The sequence below is a fragment of the Pseudonaja textilis genome, chromosome 3 (assembly GCF_049901715.1).
Source record: "Pseudonaja textilis isolate UNSWEBS1 chromosome 3, rPseTex1.2, whole genome shotgun sequence".
In the NCBI taxonomy this organism is placed as follows: domain Eukaryota; kingdom Metazoa; phylum Chordata; class Lepidosauria; order Squamata; family Elapidae; genus Pseudonaja; species Pseudonaja textilis.
Window position 1 is genome coordinate 197174709 of NC_141992.1, and position 18009 is coordinate 197192717.

Consider the following 18009-nt stretch of genomic DNA (forward strand, 5'->3'; position numbering starts at 1 on the left):
TATAACAGGAAAATACACTGTGCATTGTTTGGGTAACGTCATGCCACATTTTATCGAGAGCTGGCACTCGGTGTTCATGAAATTTCTCAGGATAAACACAAGCTGGGATCTCTTTTTGCATACATTCTTCCTTCTGGGGGCATCAAGCAATGCTCACATACCAGAACCTGAAGGACATTATTTAAGTCCCAAGGGTGCTTTTTCAAGAGGCGACTGGACTTTCTGGTTTTTCTTTGAAAACATTTCAAATTGGACTTTCTGGATGGTGGACCCAGTCAGAGCCAAAGAAGCTCCTTGGATGAGAAGCGAAACGTCTTCAAAGAAAAAAACAGAAAGTCCAGTTGTCTCTTGAAAAAAAAAGCACCTTTGGAACAACCATGACCTGCAGTAGATGACTGAGAATCTCCATAGACGTTATTTAAGTCTACCACCCACCCCCATGGTGTAACCTAGAGTTTCCAATTTGGCAATTTTAAGTTTTGGGGACTTCAAGTCTCAGAATTCAACCCCCAGCCAGCATGTCTGGCTGGGGAATTCTGTAAGCTGAAGTCCAGAATTCTTAAAGTTGACATGCTGGCTGGGGAATTCTGTAAGCTGAAGTCCACAATTCTTAAAACTTAAATTCTGTAAGCTAAAGTCCACAAGTCTTAAAGTTGCCATTCTGGTTAGGGAATCCTGCAAGCTGAAGTCCACAAGTCTTAAAGCTTAAATTCTGTAAGATGAAGTCCACAAGTCTTAAAGTCCACAAGTCTTAAAGAGCTAAAGTCCACAAGTCTTAAAGTTGCCATTCTGGTTAGGGAATCCTGCAAGCTGAAGTCCACAAGTCTTAAAGCTTAAATTCTGTAAGATGAAGTCCACAAGTCTTAAAGTCCACAAGCCTTAAAGAGCTAAAGTCTACAAGTCTTAAATGCCAAGGTTGGACATTTCTCAACCATCCCCAAACTCAATCAAGATGTCTGCAGAAAAGATGCTATTTACACCGGAAGGTCTTCTTTCTCCTACTGATGAATAATCTTGGTGGAGAACCATCCTAGTGATTGATTATTGTGAAGTTAGGTGGTATGACTCTTATCGTTAGGGTAAGAAGCAAGAAAACGAAGCAAACTTAGTACTGTGGAGCTAAAACTTGCAATTTCTTATAATGTTTCTTCTCACATGAAATAGGGATTTGGATCTCTTTCTTGTTTATGGAACAACATGATATATATTTTTTTCAACCTTCTCTTGGGCAGACTTCAATCTGTTCTTCTGCATCTTGTATTCTAGTGGCCTGATCTTCTTCCGCATGATATCCTCTCAGGTGTCTTAAGTAGTGTTTTCATATCCTTGTCCATCTTCCCTCCTTGAGGCTAAACATCTGCGACTTGACTTTGCTACTTTGTCAGATCAAGCTTCTAGTTCATGATAATCCTCGTGATATTACTTGGAACCCGCTCTGATTTATCTCAGTAATTCCCAATAATTGATTCTCATATTATCACATTAATGTTTCATCTCAATAATTCTTATTTCTGTCTTCCAGTGGATGAACTATCCCATTCAGTCTACCGCGAACGACATCAACAATTTCTTTAGCATTTTATAGAAGTCGTTAGGTCATTCGTACAAGTCATTAATTCGTGGAAAAGATTGGTTAAGAATGATATCTTGTTTCGTTCCATCCAGAAACTCTTTCTGGTCTAATGAGGAACTATTGATAAACTCCATTTCTGTCTGTGGTCACTAATTAGAATTCAGCTTGCTAATTCGAATGTCATGGTTGAGTTTGTCAAAGAACTTACTGATGTTCCATGAAATCTTAAAACTGATTCTGGTTCAGAGCTTGAGGGTACAGAGTGAGTGGTTTAACCCATATCATGGTTAATTGTGTTGGTTGGTTTTTATCTCAGTTGCTGTATATATTACTTATTTGGGGGAGGGGGGTTGGTGATGTTTTTAATCTGGTTTCATTTTGAGCAGTACAGAGTGAGGTATGTGCAATGGGCAGCTATATAAATTGAATGAATGAATGAATGAATGAATGAATGAATGAATGAATGAATAAAGTAAGTGAGTGAATGAGTGAATGAATGAGTGAGTGAGTGAGTGAGTGAGTGAGTGAATGAATGAATGAATGTGTTTTACTAAAATCATGATACGTTATGTTGATAGCATTCCCACAATCTATTAAGCATCTTTTTAAAAAGTAAGATTCTGGGATTTAAATCTATTTAAAGTAAAGAATTCCCTACCATGTTTCTGTCAGTTTGGACTTTCAATGTTTTTCCTTTGTGTTGATCTTCACAATGGTCTTGGAATACATACTCTCCTCTTATAGGAGAACCAATAGGAGTTGAATAGTTGTTTATTGGGATTTGTATTTTAGTGTCTTCATTGAGCAGCTCTTACGCTACTTATTTCCACTTCCTTTATTTTTGAACTTGTGTGAAGAAAAATCTGTTTTTTGTTGTTGTTGCTTTCATGTTATGTTATGGCCCACTGTTCTGAGCAATAGAATAGCATCATTCTGGCATTCTTACATCTCCTTGATGTGCCTTTTCGCTCTGTGTTGATCTGCTTTTAAGTTTTTGCTTAGCTTTTGAGCAATCTTGCTGGCAGGTCTAGGAAAACTCACCATAGGGCAATTCAAAGCTGTATTAATTGTTTCATTCAGTAACTTTTATTACTGTGACCATGCCTTCATTGAAATTACTGTATAACTCTTGTGTTTCTGGATTGACTTTCTTTATTATTATTGGCCATGGTTCTGTTGAAATTACTTTAATTTCCAAACATTGCTTTTTTTTTTTTACATTCCAAGACCTGTGATTGACCATGTTCAGCTTCATTAACTCCCAAGTGAACATTGCCAGCTGATGTTCTAGTGTCTCTCGTTTGATTTTGTAAATCTTTCTGCTCCTCTGTGAATAGTGTAGCCACTAGTGTTTTCATCAAAGATTTCCCTCAAACTCCTGCAAGACTATGCAAACTGCAAATAAATAACACATTGCTTTTGTGTTATATAACATACAACTGCAGGGTCCTTTCTTCCTACCTTTCTTCCTTCCTTCCATCCTTCCCTCCCTCACATACATACATACATACATCTATCTATCTATCTATCTATCTATCTATCTATCTATCTATCTATCTATCTATCTATCTATCTATCGGCATCTATCTATCTATCTTTCTATCGGCATCTATCTATCATGTTTCTTTCTTTCTTTCTATCTTTCTATCTATTCCTTCTTTCTATCTATCTTTCTATCTTTCTATCCTTCCTCCCTCCCTTCCTTCCTTCCTTCCTTCTTTCCCTCCCTCCCTCCCTCCTACATATTTCCTTCCTTCTCTCTTTCTCACATATATCCTATCTTTCTCCCTCCCTCCTACACATTTCCTTCCCTCCGTCTTTTTCACATATTTCCTTCCTTCCGTCCTTCCTTCCTTCTGTCTTTCCCTCTATCTATCTATCTATCTATCTATCTATCTATCTATCTATCTTCCTTCTTTCCTTCCTCCCAAATTCCATCTTAGATTCTTGTGTCAAACTTTTTGTGTGTGCTGCCTTATATCCCTGTTGCAGTCTTTGCTTACTCAGTAGGAAGCAATCATTCAATTATCCCCAGTGCAAACAATCTGCTCTCAGAAGAATTCTCTTGCAATCAGTCTTTCTCCAAAAGATGGCCTCTTCACTCCTCCTGACCGAGGACAGCATCCCTGCAAACATGCTTTTTTCAGGAGGCAACTGGACTTTCTTGGTTTTTCTCTGAAGACGTTTTGTTTTTCATCCAAGAAACTTCTTCAGCTCTGACAGGATGGTGGGGAATAGAAGGATTTATATTCCTTGCAGACAGAGCTGGTCATTTGTATCTTTTTAGTAAATCATTGAGGCCACTTGGAGGTTTATTCTGTGTTCTCAGGATCACCTGAGTAGTGCAAACGGGTGTGGAGCCTTCTTGGAACTCATCCACACCTGTTTGCACTTCTCAGGTGATCCTGAGGACACAGATAAACCTCCAAGTGGCCTCAACAACCCTCTAAAAGGATGCAAATGACCAGCTGTCTACAAGGAATATAAACCCTTCCATTCCCCACCATGTTGTTAGAGCTGAAGAAACTACATAGATGAGAAGCAAAACGTCTTCAAAGAAAATCCAGAGAATCCAGTTGCCTCTTGAAAAAAGGCACCTTTGGGACAACCATGACCTGGATGACTTAAGAACCTCTACAGATATCTTCTCTGGTCATTCCTCCTCTCTTCTTTATCTCATCCTCCTGTGAACTCCTGTTTGTTTTCCTACTTTGCACATTCAGCGTTTGTTCATTCATAATATACATATGTTCCTCAGACATCTGTTCCTGTGTAGATATCTCTATTTCTAATTCTTTTCTTAAAAAAAAAAAAAAAGCTTTTACTTTGCATTCCAAATACAGGTTGTCCTCGACTTACAACAGTTCACTTAGTGACCATTCAATGTTACAACGGCATTGAAAAAAAGAGAGTTATGACCATTTTTCACACTTAATGACCATTGAAGTCTCCCCGTGGTCACATGATCAAAATTTGGATGCTTGCAACTGACTCATATTTATGATGGCTGCCCAGAGTCCCAGGGTCACAAGATCCTTTTTTGTGACCTTCGGACAAAGCCAAGTCAATGGGGAAGCCAGATTCACTTATCAACCATGTTACTGTGACGACCTGGGAAGCAGCACACACGTAATAAATTCCCAAAGGTAAATAAATTTCCTTTCATGCCTCCAACTTGGCCCCACTCTTCAATTGTTTGCAGTTGGAGATTAAACTCTTTCCAAAATAGTCTCCAAAAGAAAGAATTACAGTCCAAACTCAAAGAACAGATATCGGAGAAATAAAAAAACCAAAACAAACCGCACTGAAGGAATTTCCATAACAGACCAGGATAATTAATTACAAACTTCAAATTGATAACAAGGCACAGTCCGTTGGAAGAATACCAACCAAGATAAACCTCAGCCAGAAATAAAAGACGATTTGCTTCTAGCAACGCTGTGTTTTAAACGATTCTCCTTTATACTATTCCCCACAGCTGCAGCCAATGAGGGGGATCATGGCCGCTTCCTCTCCCTTAAGCCATGTTGTTCCCTTCTCTGTTCCTCCCTGTGTGTCCTAGGATGAACATGGGATGGGCCTGGTTCTTCCTCTGACTGCCCTGGCGGCCTCTGCCCTTCCCCAGCCTCCTCCACAACCGCCGGAGCCGCACCTCTACGCTCTGTTGGCTGTTCCTCCTCTCCCTTGGAGTCAGTCTCCAACAGGGGCATGACAGTTACTAATTTTACACCAGCAGTGCTTCACTTGTGTGGCGAGAAAGATCATAAAATAAGGCAAAATTCACTTATCCAATATACAGTGGTGGGATTCAGCCAGGAGAACCGGTTGTTAACTTTCTGAGCCGTTTGGTGAACTGGTTGTTGGATGAAATCATTAGGGCAGAGAACCGGTTGTTCAATTATTTGAATCTCACCACTGCAAATACCTCACTTAACAACAACAGAAATGTTGGGCTCAGTTATTGTCGTAAGTCAAAGACCACCTGTACTCTTTTTAGGTCAAGCTTCCCACTGCATATTCATTTTCTCTCAATACGAGAGCTACATCTAATTTTATTTTTATTTTCTAGGCACAGGTCTCATTAAAAAAAATGTGTCCCTGTTTAGGAAGAAAACTGTGAATGAGATCATGTGCTTATTTTTAGATAAATAAAGCAACCATCACTCACCACTCCTCTTAAGAGCACAAGACTCCTTTTGTTGAAACAGCAGGGGACAGGTTGAAGGATGGGGAAAAGGCAAGAATTTTGCACGCACATACACACAAACACACATATACAAAAAGACACAATTCCTGTCTAAACAACAGCGATGGTTATCCTCACAATGCTTTTCAAGCAAATAATCTGTGCTTCTTGGATTTGGGTGGTTCTCAACTTACCACCATCTGCTTAGTGACCATTTAAAGTAACGATGGCACTGAAAAAAGTGACTTAGGGCCAATTTTCGCACTTATGAGCGTTGAAGCATTCCCATGATTAAGATTCAGACACTTGGCAACCTACAATTTATAGAATTGCAGAATTGTCGAATTGTCGAATCATAGAACTAAGAATTATAGAATCATGAAATCATAAAACAATAGAGCCATAAACCACAGAATCCTAGAAATATAGAACCATAGAATCATAGAACCATAGAAAACTAAAATCATAGAACCATGGACTTAAGGAATCATGGAATTGTAGAACCATAGAACTATAGAATCAGGGAATCATAGAACCATAGAATAATAGAACAATACAACCAAAGAATCATAAAACAATAGAACCACAGAACCATAGAATCATGGAATCATAGAACAATAAAATCATGGAATCATAGAACCATAGAACTATAGAATCATAGAATCAGGGAATCATAGAACCATAGAATTAGGCAATCATAGAACCATAGAATAATAGAACAATACAACCAAAGAATCATAGAACAATAGAACTACAGAACCATAGAATCATGGAATCCTAGAACAATAAAATCATGGAATCATAGAATCATAAAACCATAGAATCACAGAAGAATAGAACTAAAGAACCAGGGAAACATAGAATCATGGTATCATAGAACCACAGAATCATAGAATCCCAGAACAAGAGAACCATGGAATAGAATCATGGTATCATAGAAGAATAAAACCATAGAATTTTGGAATTGTAGAACTGTAGAACTGTAGAATCATAGAATCATAGTGCTAGAAGGGATCTTGGAGGCTGTCATGCCCTTGGTAGAGTTGGACTCTGAGGGAGAGGAGGAACAGCTGACAGGGAGTGGAGGTGTGGCTCCAGAAGTTGTGGAGGAGGCTGGAGAACGGCAGAGGCCAGCTGGGCAGTCAGAGGAAGAACCAGGCCCATCCCCTCTGCATCCTAGGACACCTAGGGAGGAATGGAGAAGGCAACAACCTGGCTTACGAGAGAGGAAGTGGCCATGATCCCCCTCATTGGTTGCAGCTGGGGAGACTAGTATATAAGAGAGACAGTTACAACACAGCGTTGGCAGAAGCAAAGTGTGTGTTATTTTGGTCTAAAGTTATCTTGGTTGGCATCCTTCCAACGGACTGTGCCTTGTTACCTCCTTGAATTTGGTAAATACTTCTCCTGTTCCGTTGTGGAAATTCCATCATTGTAGTTTGTTTTTTTTTTTAATTTCACCTCTATCTGCTCATTAAATTCGGATTGTTTTGCTTTCTTTTGAAGACTATTTTTGAGTACGTCCAACTGAGTATTATTGAACAGTGGGGCCAAGTTGGAGGCATTAAAGGACATTTATTTATGTTTTGGATTTTGTTATGTTTGTGTTACACTCTGGTTCATCACAGAGGCCTTCTAATCCTACCCCCTGCCCATCGAAGGAGTCCTTATACCATCCCAGACAAATAGCTGTCCAATCTTTTCTTAAGCCTCAAGCGATGGCGCACCCATACCTCCGCAACACAAGCTATTCCATTGATTAATTCTTCTCCCTGTCAGAAAATTCCTCATTTCCAGGTTGGCTCTCTCTCTGATGAACTTTCACGGGTTGTTTCTTGTCCTGCCCTCTGGTGCTTTGGGGGGATAGGTGGACCCGCCCTCTTCCCATCCTTCAAATCATTCTCCTCCTCCTGCAAATTTCCCTCTGGCAGAGCCTTCTCATTAGCCTGCCTGGCTATTTAATTAAGAAGCTCAGACATTTTTTTCTTTCTTAAAACTGTGTGACGTTGCGACTCTTTTTAAACCCCACCAGGATGCGCGATGTAGTTTCTCCCCAGTCAGAGTTGATCTCCACTTCCTGAGGAGACTCCTTAATAGAGAGAGAGCAGAGAGAGTTTTAATTGTTAATGAATCAGGCTGCATTAAGATGGCTCTTAGGCTCCATTTTATTTACTATAATTAAGTGAATGGTCTGTGGGAGCGCGAAATCAGGCAGAAAAAGGGGCATTTCAATTCTCCCATCTTTTAACGAGTGGCAGCACTATTTACACTTTGTGCACTTTCCATTTTTTTTTCTCAGGCAAATAGCAAGCGGAGAAGGTTGGAAATAATTATTAAACAAAAGCCACAAATGCATTCCGGGTCTTTTTAAATTGGAGTAATACAATGCATTATTATTATTTTTTTTTACTGTAATATGATTTATATAGTGGGGGTCCTTGATGCTTCTCTGAACTTGGCTATTTTCTCGCAGACATTTCATGATCCAACTAGGGAACATCATCAAACTCCTGTTTACAAACTCATTTGCTGTTTACCTTGGATTTTATCTTGCATAGAGTGATAGGGTCCCCACCCCAAAAAAACTTACAGGCAAAGGGATACACTAGATGCAAATCACCCCATTAAAACCAACAAATGACCTTTAAATTAAAATGATTCAAACTTTCTCCAGCTCCCCCCCCATTTTTTAAGGGTGAAGAAAGTCACACCTCCCACTTTTGACAGCTATGGAGTTGGCTAGATTGCTAGGAACGGATCTGCTGTTGATACCTGATTTGCAAAGCAGTTTGGTGTTAAAATGCAAATTGAATGAGGGTGTTGGGTTATATAGCTTTTGGAAGAGAATATTTGTCGCTTAGGGTTGAACTTGGTGGTCTCTGAGCTTGGTGGTTTTCTTTCAAAAGGTTTCATTAACAAATGAACAAAGTCAGTGATAGAAGGGAGTGGGTTTGTCTGATAGAAGAGGAGGAGAACTGTGGGGTCTTTGGTGCTCTCTGAACGTGTTTGTTTTCTTGCAGATGTTGCGTTACCCAAATAGATAACATCATCAGGGCTAGGTGGGAGTGGGGTTTAGGAAGAGGAGAGGTGGAGGAATATAATAGAGTAAGAGTTAGAAGGGACCTTGGAGATCTTCTAGTCTAATGCCCTGCTTAGGCAGGAAACCTTATACCATTTCAGACAAATGGTTATCCAAACTCTTCTTAGAAACTTCCAATGTTGGAGCATTCACAACTTCTGGGGGCACTGATTAATTGTTCTCACTGTCAGGACATTTCTCCTTAGATGCTTCTCTCCTTAGTTAGTTTCCACCCATTGCTTCTTGTCCTGCCCTCAGGTGCTTTGGAGAATAGCTTGACTCCCTCTTTGTTGTAGTAGTCCCTGAGATATTGTAACACTGCTATCATGTCACCCCTAGTTCTTCTTTCCATTACGCTAGACATACCCAGTTCCTGCAACCATTTTTCATATATTTTGGCCTCCAGTCCCCTAATCCTCTTTGTTGCTCTTCTCTGCACTCTTTCTAGAGTCTCAACGTCTTTTTTACATCATGGTGACCAAGACTGGATATTTCAAGTGTGGCCTTATGGAGGAGGAGGAGGAGGAGGAGGAGGAGGAGGAGGAGGAGGAGGAGGAGGAGGAGGAGGAGGAGGAGTGGGATTCAAATTTGTTAACAACTGGTTCTGTGGGCATGGCTTAGGTGGTGGGTGTGGCTTAGGTAGTCATATGACTGGGTGGACATGGCTTGGTGGTCATGTTATTGACTGGGCGTGGCCAACTCAATATCACTCACATCGAGGCATGCATCCCCTCGCATGGCCTCTCATGACTGTGGGGATGCTGCAACAGTCCTAAGTGTGAAACATGGTCATAAGTCACTTTTTTCAGTGCCATTGTAATTTTGAATGGTTACTCCACACAAGCAAAGTACCAGCAAAGGAGGAAAAAAAAAACTCCAGAGAAGTTCCAGAGACAGGAAGTCTAGTCCTGCCAAGAATGTAATAAGGGTTAATGTAGAGACAGTTTCTGTAAGCAACACCAGAATGTTTCCTCCCCGCCTTTCTTACAGGATTAGGCCAGTAATTTCTTCTAACAACCAGTTCTCTGAACTGCTTAGAATGTTAACAACCAGTTCTAGTGAATAGGTGCGAACTGGTAAAATCCCACTCCAGAGGAGGAGGAGGAGGAGGAGGAGGACTGTGGTGTCCTTGATTCTCTCTGGGCTTAGTTGTTTGCTTATAGGCAATTTTGTGACCCAACTAAGTAACATCATCAATCTATCTAGTTGGTTAATGAAATGTATGCCAGAAAACAGCCAAGCTCAAAGACTTCCAAGACCCCGCTATTTGGTTGGGTACCGCTATTAATTATAGAGGATATATAGTTATTTTTACTGCTATTAAAGTTTTAGATTGATTACCTTAGTAAATAACTGTAATAACTCTTAATATAGTAAAAGGAATGAATCTTATATTCTGTGATTTACCTTACTGGTAGTTTACTGTATTTACTTCCCTCTGTTTTTGTTTATTTTGTCTTATTTAAAAAGAAATTGCTGGTCATTGACCTCATAAATATTACTGATTATAAAGGAAGCTCTGTTAGGCTCTTGGAAGCATGAAGACTTCCTTCTCAGAAAGTGGTGGAACAGAAGATAGTCCTCGATTTACCTGTTCTTTGCGGGGGGAACTGGAATTTCCACGAATCAGCAAGGAGGGGTTGTTAATTAAGTCATGTCTGATTTTACAATATTTTTCACCGTTGTTGTTACGCTGCCGTTGTTAAATGAATCGCGTAGTGTTTAAGTCAATCTGGCTTCCCTCTTGATTTTGCTTATGGGGGAAAAAAACCTGGGAAGGTGTGGCAATCATGTGACTCCAGGGTTCTGCATTCATCATAAACTGTTGCCAAGGGCCTGGATTTTGTTCATATGACCGTGGCCCAGTCACAGGTGAGGACTAGATATAAGTCACTTTTTTTTCAGTGACATCGTAGTAATATCGCTAGGGATAGCACCCAGACTTATATACCGCTTCAGAGTGCTTTGCAGCCGTCTCTAAGTGGTTTATAGAGTCAGCCTATTTGCCCGCAACAATCCAGGGCCTTATTTTACTCACTTTGGAAGGATGGAAGGCTGAGCCAACCTTGAGATGGTGAGGATCGAACTCCCGGCAGTCGGCAGAATTAGCCTGCAATACTCCATTCTGGCCACTGCAGCTCTTCTATACTTGAGTAATGAAATGTCTGCAAGAAAACAACCAAGGTCAGAGAGCACCAAGGATCCTCCTCCTCCTCCTCCTCCTCCTCCACCTCCTCTTCCTCCTCCCCTCCCAAATCTCACTTCCTTCTTGCAGTGATGCTTCTGTAATTTCAAACGCACCAAGCAACAGGGAAATCAGAAGATTCAAGCAGTTCAAATGATTGCAGAGATTTATTGCAAGCTTAAGCTCTCTACAAGAATCTGACCAACTAACGGATGAGGGAAGCGAGCAGGAGATACGAGAGGCATTGAAGGTGGATGTAAATCTCTCATGGGCAGGAAGGGATTTGTGACTTGTGACACTTTTGACCTGACCCTCGGGAGCTTGGGAGCTTTCTTTCAAAGGTTTCATTAACAAAGCACGTAAGGTCATATCCTGTAAAATGGCCCCTAAACTAATAGTTGTAAAGAATACCTGGATCTTGGCTACCTCATTATATTTAAGAAGTCAGTGCGACTCCTATCTGTTCACAGTGTGGATATTCTTTAGGGAAAGTTGAATCCTTGGCAAGGATTCTTGCTAGCATTGATCTAAACTCTGATGTTTTTTTTTTTCAAATCCCTTCCCAGAGATCTCCATGGACCACGGAGAATAAGAGAATAGCAGAGTTGGAAGGGACCTTGGAGGTCTTCTAGTCCAACCCCCTGTCCAAACAGGAGACCCTATACTGTTACAAATGGCTGTCCAATCTCTTCTTAAAAGACTCCAGCGATGGAGAATCCACAGCTTCTCGAGGAAAGTTGTTCCACTAGTTGATTGTTCTTACTCTCAGAAAATTTCTTCTTAGTTCTAGGTTCTCTCATTGATTAGTTTCCATCTGTTGTTTCTTGTCTTGCCTTCAGATGCTTTGGAAAATAATTTGAACCCCTCTTGTCTGTGACATTTCCTCAAATATTGGAAGACTGTGATCATGTTACCCTTAGTCTTTCTTTTCATCAGACTAGACCTACCCAGTTCCTGCAACCATTCAAACTTCTCTTCTTCTTTGGTTTACTTTATAAAATCTGGACCGAATAAGGAAGAACAGTTTGGCTGCTCTGGAAATGTCACATCTACTTTTCTTGTTAGTAGCCAAAGGAGGTGAAAGGAGGTGACATGCAAATTCCTGACATTGTACATGAAGTGAGTCAAGCATGAAGGAACAGAGATAGGTCGAGACAAGAGCTCAATGAGAAGATCATTGTTTGGGTGCTTTGTCCTTCTCTTCCTGCGAGGTCCAAGTGGAAGAAGAGATTTGGAAGAATGTCCTGAAGGAGACGAAATTGAATTCTGAAGGAGAGAGCCTACTGAAAGAAGGAGCATATCTATGCAGAGCAGGAGGGAAAAGAGAAAGAAGAATGACTTAGCACTGTCCATCTCAGACACTGGATTTTTAAGATCTTTGCTTGCATTGGTTATATACAGTTAGAGGAAGGATGGAGATGTAAGGCATATCTCTACCAATGTTGTTAGTTGTTAAGTTATGTTTTACCCATTGCGACCCTACGGACAACGTTCCTCCAGGCCTTCCTGTCCTCTACCATCTTCTGGAGTCCATTTAAGCTCACACTGACCGCTTCAGTAACTCCATCCAGCCACCTCCTTCTCTGTCGTCCCCTTCTTCTTTCGCCCTCAACCATTCCCAGCATTAGGCTCTTCTCCAGTGAGTTCCTTCTCATGAGGTGGCCAAAGTCTTTGAGTTTCATCTTCAGGATCTAGCCTTCTAAAGAAGAGCCAGGGTTGATCTCCTCTAGGACTGACCGGTTGGATCGCCTTGCAGTCCAAGGGACTCTCGGGATTCTTCTACAGCACCATAGTTCAAAGACCTCCATTCTTTGGCGTTCAGCCTTCCTTATCGTCCAACTTTCACAGCCAGACATTACAACTGGGAAAACCATAGCTTTGACGATGCACCCTTTTGTTGGCAGGGTGATGTCTCTGCTTTTTTCCCCATCTATCAGTAGAAGAAAATATTCATAGCTCAGTGTTGATCTGTAGGCTCCTTGGTGTTATCTGAGCTTAGTTGTTTGCTGGAAGATGTTTCATTATCCAACTAGCTAACATTATCAGTGCCAGAAGGAAGTAAGATCTATAAAGAAGAAGAGGAGTAGGAGGATTGTGAGGTCTTTGTTGCTCTCTAGCTTGGTGGTTTTCTTGCAGACATTTCATTACCAAACTAGGTAACATTATCAGTGCTAGAAAATAGGGTTTGTGGAGGGGGAGGGGAAGAAGGAGGAGAAGGAGGAGAGATTTGCCCCCACCCTCTCATCACTTTGGACATTGTTTCATCTTCTTTCTATTTCAAGAAAAATTGCAGAATTCTTCCTCTCCAGAATTCTTTCTGGCCTGAAAATCTGGAGACATCAACCTGATTTCCTTTCAAACCACATAGATTTAAGTTCCTTGAATCTTGCATCATAACCCTGATTTACAGTGATTTTTTTTTTTTTAAAGCTGGTTGTGGCATTCGGGATGTCTTTTCTTGGTTACGTTTGATGTTTTTTCTAGCCAGGGATGGAGAGAAAGGAATGTCTCCCCACTGCCCCCCAATCTAAAAGTAGTTGTTTGGAAATGCCAGCAGGGTATCAACTGTATATTTGAATGGAGTCCTTACTATGATGGGCAGATTCTGTTTGAGACGTATGGAGACCAAAGCTTCTTAAAGAAAAATCAGAAAGTCCAGTTGTGCAGGGTCCTCGCGGAGGCTCTGGGAGGGGGAGGCCGTTTTCGCCCTCCCGGAGACCTGAGGGAAGCCTCCGGATTCTGGGGAAGGTGAAAAATGGCCCTCCAGGAAGTTCTGGTAGGCCAGGCCCACCACAACCATGGCCATACCCACCCAGCAACTGGGTAGCAAACTGGTACCTGGGATTTTGGAATCCTATCCCTGAGTGATTTCCTTTTGCGACCTTCTGGTGAGCAAAGTCAACAGGAAAGGCAGAGTCACTGCCAACTCATAAAATATTTCTATGGTCTTTTTAGAGTTGCCAACAGAAAGGGAGGGGGGAAAGCAATGTGGCAGCTTGCAAACCGAAAGTGCATTCCATAAATGTTTTCCAAGATAGTAACTAGGTGACTGAAGTTTCTGCCTTGCAAAATTCTAACTGGAGAGCATGATTGAGGACTCTTGGCTATGGATGTGTCCCATTGGAGAATATGAATTATGATACACCCAGGGGGTGGGGGAAATCCAGGGTCAAGGGTGACAATGAATGATGTTTTGCAGAGTTGACTACACCCAGGCAGTGCTGGCATGTTTACTCCTAATAAATCTTCTTTAAGCTCTGGAAATCCAGCTAGAGACTCATGATTTAAATGGGTGTAACTACTAGAACCCTGACAGTCACTTCACAACTGTGTTACTAACTTAACAACTGCAGCAATTCACTTAACAACCGTGGCAAGACAGGTCGTAAAATGGAGCAAAATTCACTGGGTCTATGAATTTCAGATTAGGACAACTCACAACGGCCAATTCGCTGTGAGACAACTTGCCACAGGACAAGAGGTACACTAATATAGAAGAAATAGTCGAATAGAATCACTAAAGAAAGGATGCTAAAAGGTAGACAAAATAAAATGTGAACGGCAAAAATTGAATTTTTTTTTTTTTTTAGTTACTTGAAAGAATCAAATTGAATTGTTGAGTTGTCCCACAGCAGGTTGGCCACGGCGAGTTGTTTTATTCTGAAATTTAGTGAACAGAAGTTTTGCTTAGCAATGAATGATTGAATGAATTATTTATTTATTAGCCAAGTGTGATTGGACACGCAAGGTATTTGTCTTGGTGCAAATGCTCTCAGTGTACATAAAAGAAATTATCAAGAGTCAAGAATCATCAGGTACAACACTTAATAATAGTCACAGGGTACAATAAGCCATCAAATCATACTAGGAAACAGTCAATATAAATCGTAAGGATACAAGCGACAGAGTTACAGTCCTACAGTCACAAGTGGGAGGGGATGGGTGATAAGGAGTGATGACAAGGTTAATAGTAATAGTAGTGCAGACTTTGTAATAGTTGGACAGTGTTGAAGGAATTATTTGTTTAGCAGAGTGATGGCATTCGGGGGAAAAACTCTTCTTGTGTCTAGTTGTTCTGGTGTGCAATGCTCTATTGCGTCGTTTTGAGGGAAGGAGTTGAAACAGTTTATGTCCAGGATGTGAGGGATCTGTAAATATTTTCACAGCCCTCTTTTTGACTCATGCAGTATACAGATCCTCGATGGAAGGCAGTTTGGTAGTAATTGTTTTTTCTGCAGTCCTAATTATCCTCTGAAGTCTGTGCCTTTGTTGGGTTGCAGAACCAAACCAGGCAGTTATAGAGGTGCAGATGACAGACTCAATAATTCCTCTGTAGAACTGTATCCACGGTATTTATGTTTATAATACTCTCAATATAATTTATATATTAAAAATGCCTTCAAAGAGATTCCACCTGCAGAAACTCACTGATAAATCATGGTTTCTATTGTGGTTTCCAAGATTCTGTACTTTATTCCAAAATGTTTGCATTCAAATACCCATTGAAGTCTGTGTGATTCACACATCCTTGGCTGCGTTTGGTTGCCAGGGATTTGATATTCATCTTGGAAATGGACGCATTTTTAAAATATAGAACATTCCCTCAGTGCAGGGACGTGTTCAGCAGCAGAAGTTTTACGTGTATCTCTCTAGCCACAAATAACCTCTTGCTGAGCAAGATTCTCTCATACTTAAAAGAAAATAAATCAGCCCTTAGGAAGATTTAGGATAAGCATCTATGGCAGCAAAAGTACGGAATTCAAATCAAGAGAGGTATGGGGGGGAAATCAAGCCATTTAAATACAGCTAATCCTTGAGTTGTGACTGGTTGCTTAGTGGCTGCATTTGAAGTTACTACGGACCTCCTTAATGTGATTGCGTTTATGACCAGTTCTCCAGAACTGGTCAGAACCTGCTGAATACCACCTCTGATCGTAATTCCAGGAGGTAATTAGTATAAAAGTTTAGTCAGTGGAGGTTTCCTTACGAGCGTCTTCATGTTTTTTATTTTCTCTTTTTCAGAATACAGAAAAAGTCCTCGTCCCTTCAGTCACGTTGATCGTTGGCTGTGGGGTGTCTTCGTTGACCCTCCTTCTCCTGATCATCATTTATATCTCAGTCTGGAGGTAAGGATTGGGTTTCTCAACATCAAGTATTTCAACTTCCTTTTCTCTCTGAAAAAGAAAGTTTGCAGGGGCTCCGGAAAAAATTAGACAGGTGTGTTGTGACCTGTCGGCCACCGGCCCCTCCAGCAGCCGAATCAGAGGAGGAGGAGGAGATGTGGGAATCAGGGTCGGCAACAAGCCAACTTGGGAGCTCCAAGGGAGGAGAGGAAATGGAGCTTGCACAGAGAGAAGGAGGGAGGGAGGGAGGGAGAGAGAAAGAAAGAGAGAGAGAGGGAGCCTGGGCCGTCCATCAACCTTCAGATGGAGAGTCAACAGTCCCCAGGTCTGGAGGTGGCTGTTGAAGAACAGGAGGAACAGCTGGGTGCAGTGCCTGACGTGCGGATGTGCAGAAGGCAGAGGAGAGGAGGGCAGTGGAACTCTATGGGCTGGTCTTTGGGACAGAAGAGCCACTGCCGCTAGCAAAGCCTCACCCTAGCTCTGAGGATAAAAGGCAGGGGACGGAGATGAATAGATGTGGCAGTCAATTATTCATCTTCCGGACAGACAGACGTGTTAGCCTGTGCTGAGAGAGAAGTTTTGTGCCAGGGCTGCCGGCACTCCTAATTAAAGGAATCTTTTGAGTTCACTTCAGAGGGTTTGTCGTGTTTGGGGAACTGAGTCAGAACAAGATGGTCTTGGTGACTGTGGTGGTAGCGAGTAAGCCAAGCTAGAAAGCAACAGATCTTTAGGCTGGAGGTCCTTCAGCCTACTATAGTTGGGCCTCAGGCCTACCAGCTGCTAGACCTTAGCATTAAAAAAAATCAGATTCTTTTTTTTCCCATAAACTTTGTTAATCTTTTATAACTTTAAAAACAAACAAAAAGTGTAAATATCTTAACATTAACAGTTTGTGCCATTCATCTTATATTACTATTTTGTGCCTTATTTACAAATATGTACAATGTATGCGAATGTAAGCATTTAACCTATACGTTGCTTATCATTAATTTTTTCGTCATCCATCTATCTTAGCTCAATCCATTTTTCCCAAATCCTATAATACTCAGACTCCTCCTTCTCTTGTAATGTCAGAGTTAATTTATCCATCTCAGCACAACTCATTATTTTTTGGATAGTCAGTTCATCTGATGGTATACATGTATGTTTCCAACACTGGGCATAGGCAATTCTAGCTGCCGTTAAAATATGTAATACTATATATTTTGTATTTCTCCTATATTTCTTTTTAAATATCCCCAGTAAGAATAGCTCCGGTTTTAATTCTATATGTTCATTAGTGATTTCCTGAAACCATTTTTTTTAATTTTTAGCCAATATTTTTGAGTCTACAGGCAGGACCCCCACATGCCAGTTTTATGGAAAGGGTCACCGAATGACCTGATGACTACTAAGGAATATAAATCCTTCCATTCCCCATTGTTCAGCTAGAACTGAAGAAGCTTCTTAGATGAGAAGTGAAACATTTTCAAGGGAAAAAAACCCCAAGAATTTCCAGTTGCCTTTTCGGAAAAGCCCCTTTGGGACATCCGTAGCACATTCTTCCCCCAAATTTCACCCTCCCAACGATCCTGGGAATTGAGTTAAACTGAGAGATGAGATTGTCTCAAAGCCTCCTGATGCTCCAGCTACGGTTGGATCCCGGATCCTAGTCTTGTGCCCTAACCACTACACCACACTGCCTGTCCTATTGAAGTTTGACATGCTTTCTTTTCCTTCTGCTCCCTTGTTCCCTTCCTGCAGGTATATCCGCTCCGAACGATCGGTCATCTTGATCAATTTCTGCCTCTCCATCGTATCTTCCAATGCTCTCATCCTCATCGGACAAACTCAAACCCAGAACAAGGTAACTCTTAAGCCAGC

At 41.2% G+C, this 18009-nt stretch overlaps 1 protein-coding gene across 1 annotated transcript in view; it reads left to right on the forward strand.

Annotated features, from left to right (window-relative positions):
- The window catches only part of ADGRB1 (adhesion G protein-coupled receptor B1), a 268637-nt gene that overhangs the window by 181860 nt on the left and 68768 nt on the right, over positions 1-18009 (forward strand). The window contains exons 18-19 of the mRNA XM_087931808.1: positions 16046-16149; positions 17890-17992. Of these exons, the coding sequence (XP_087787934.1) occupies positions 16046-16149; positions 17890-17992 (207 nt within the window). The remainder of the gene's footprint in view (positions 1-16045; positions 16150-17889; positions 17993-18009) is intronic.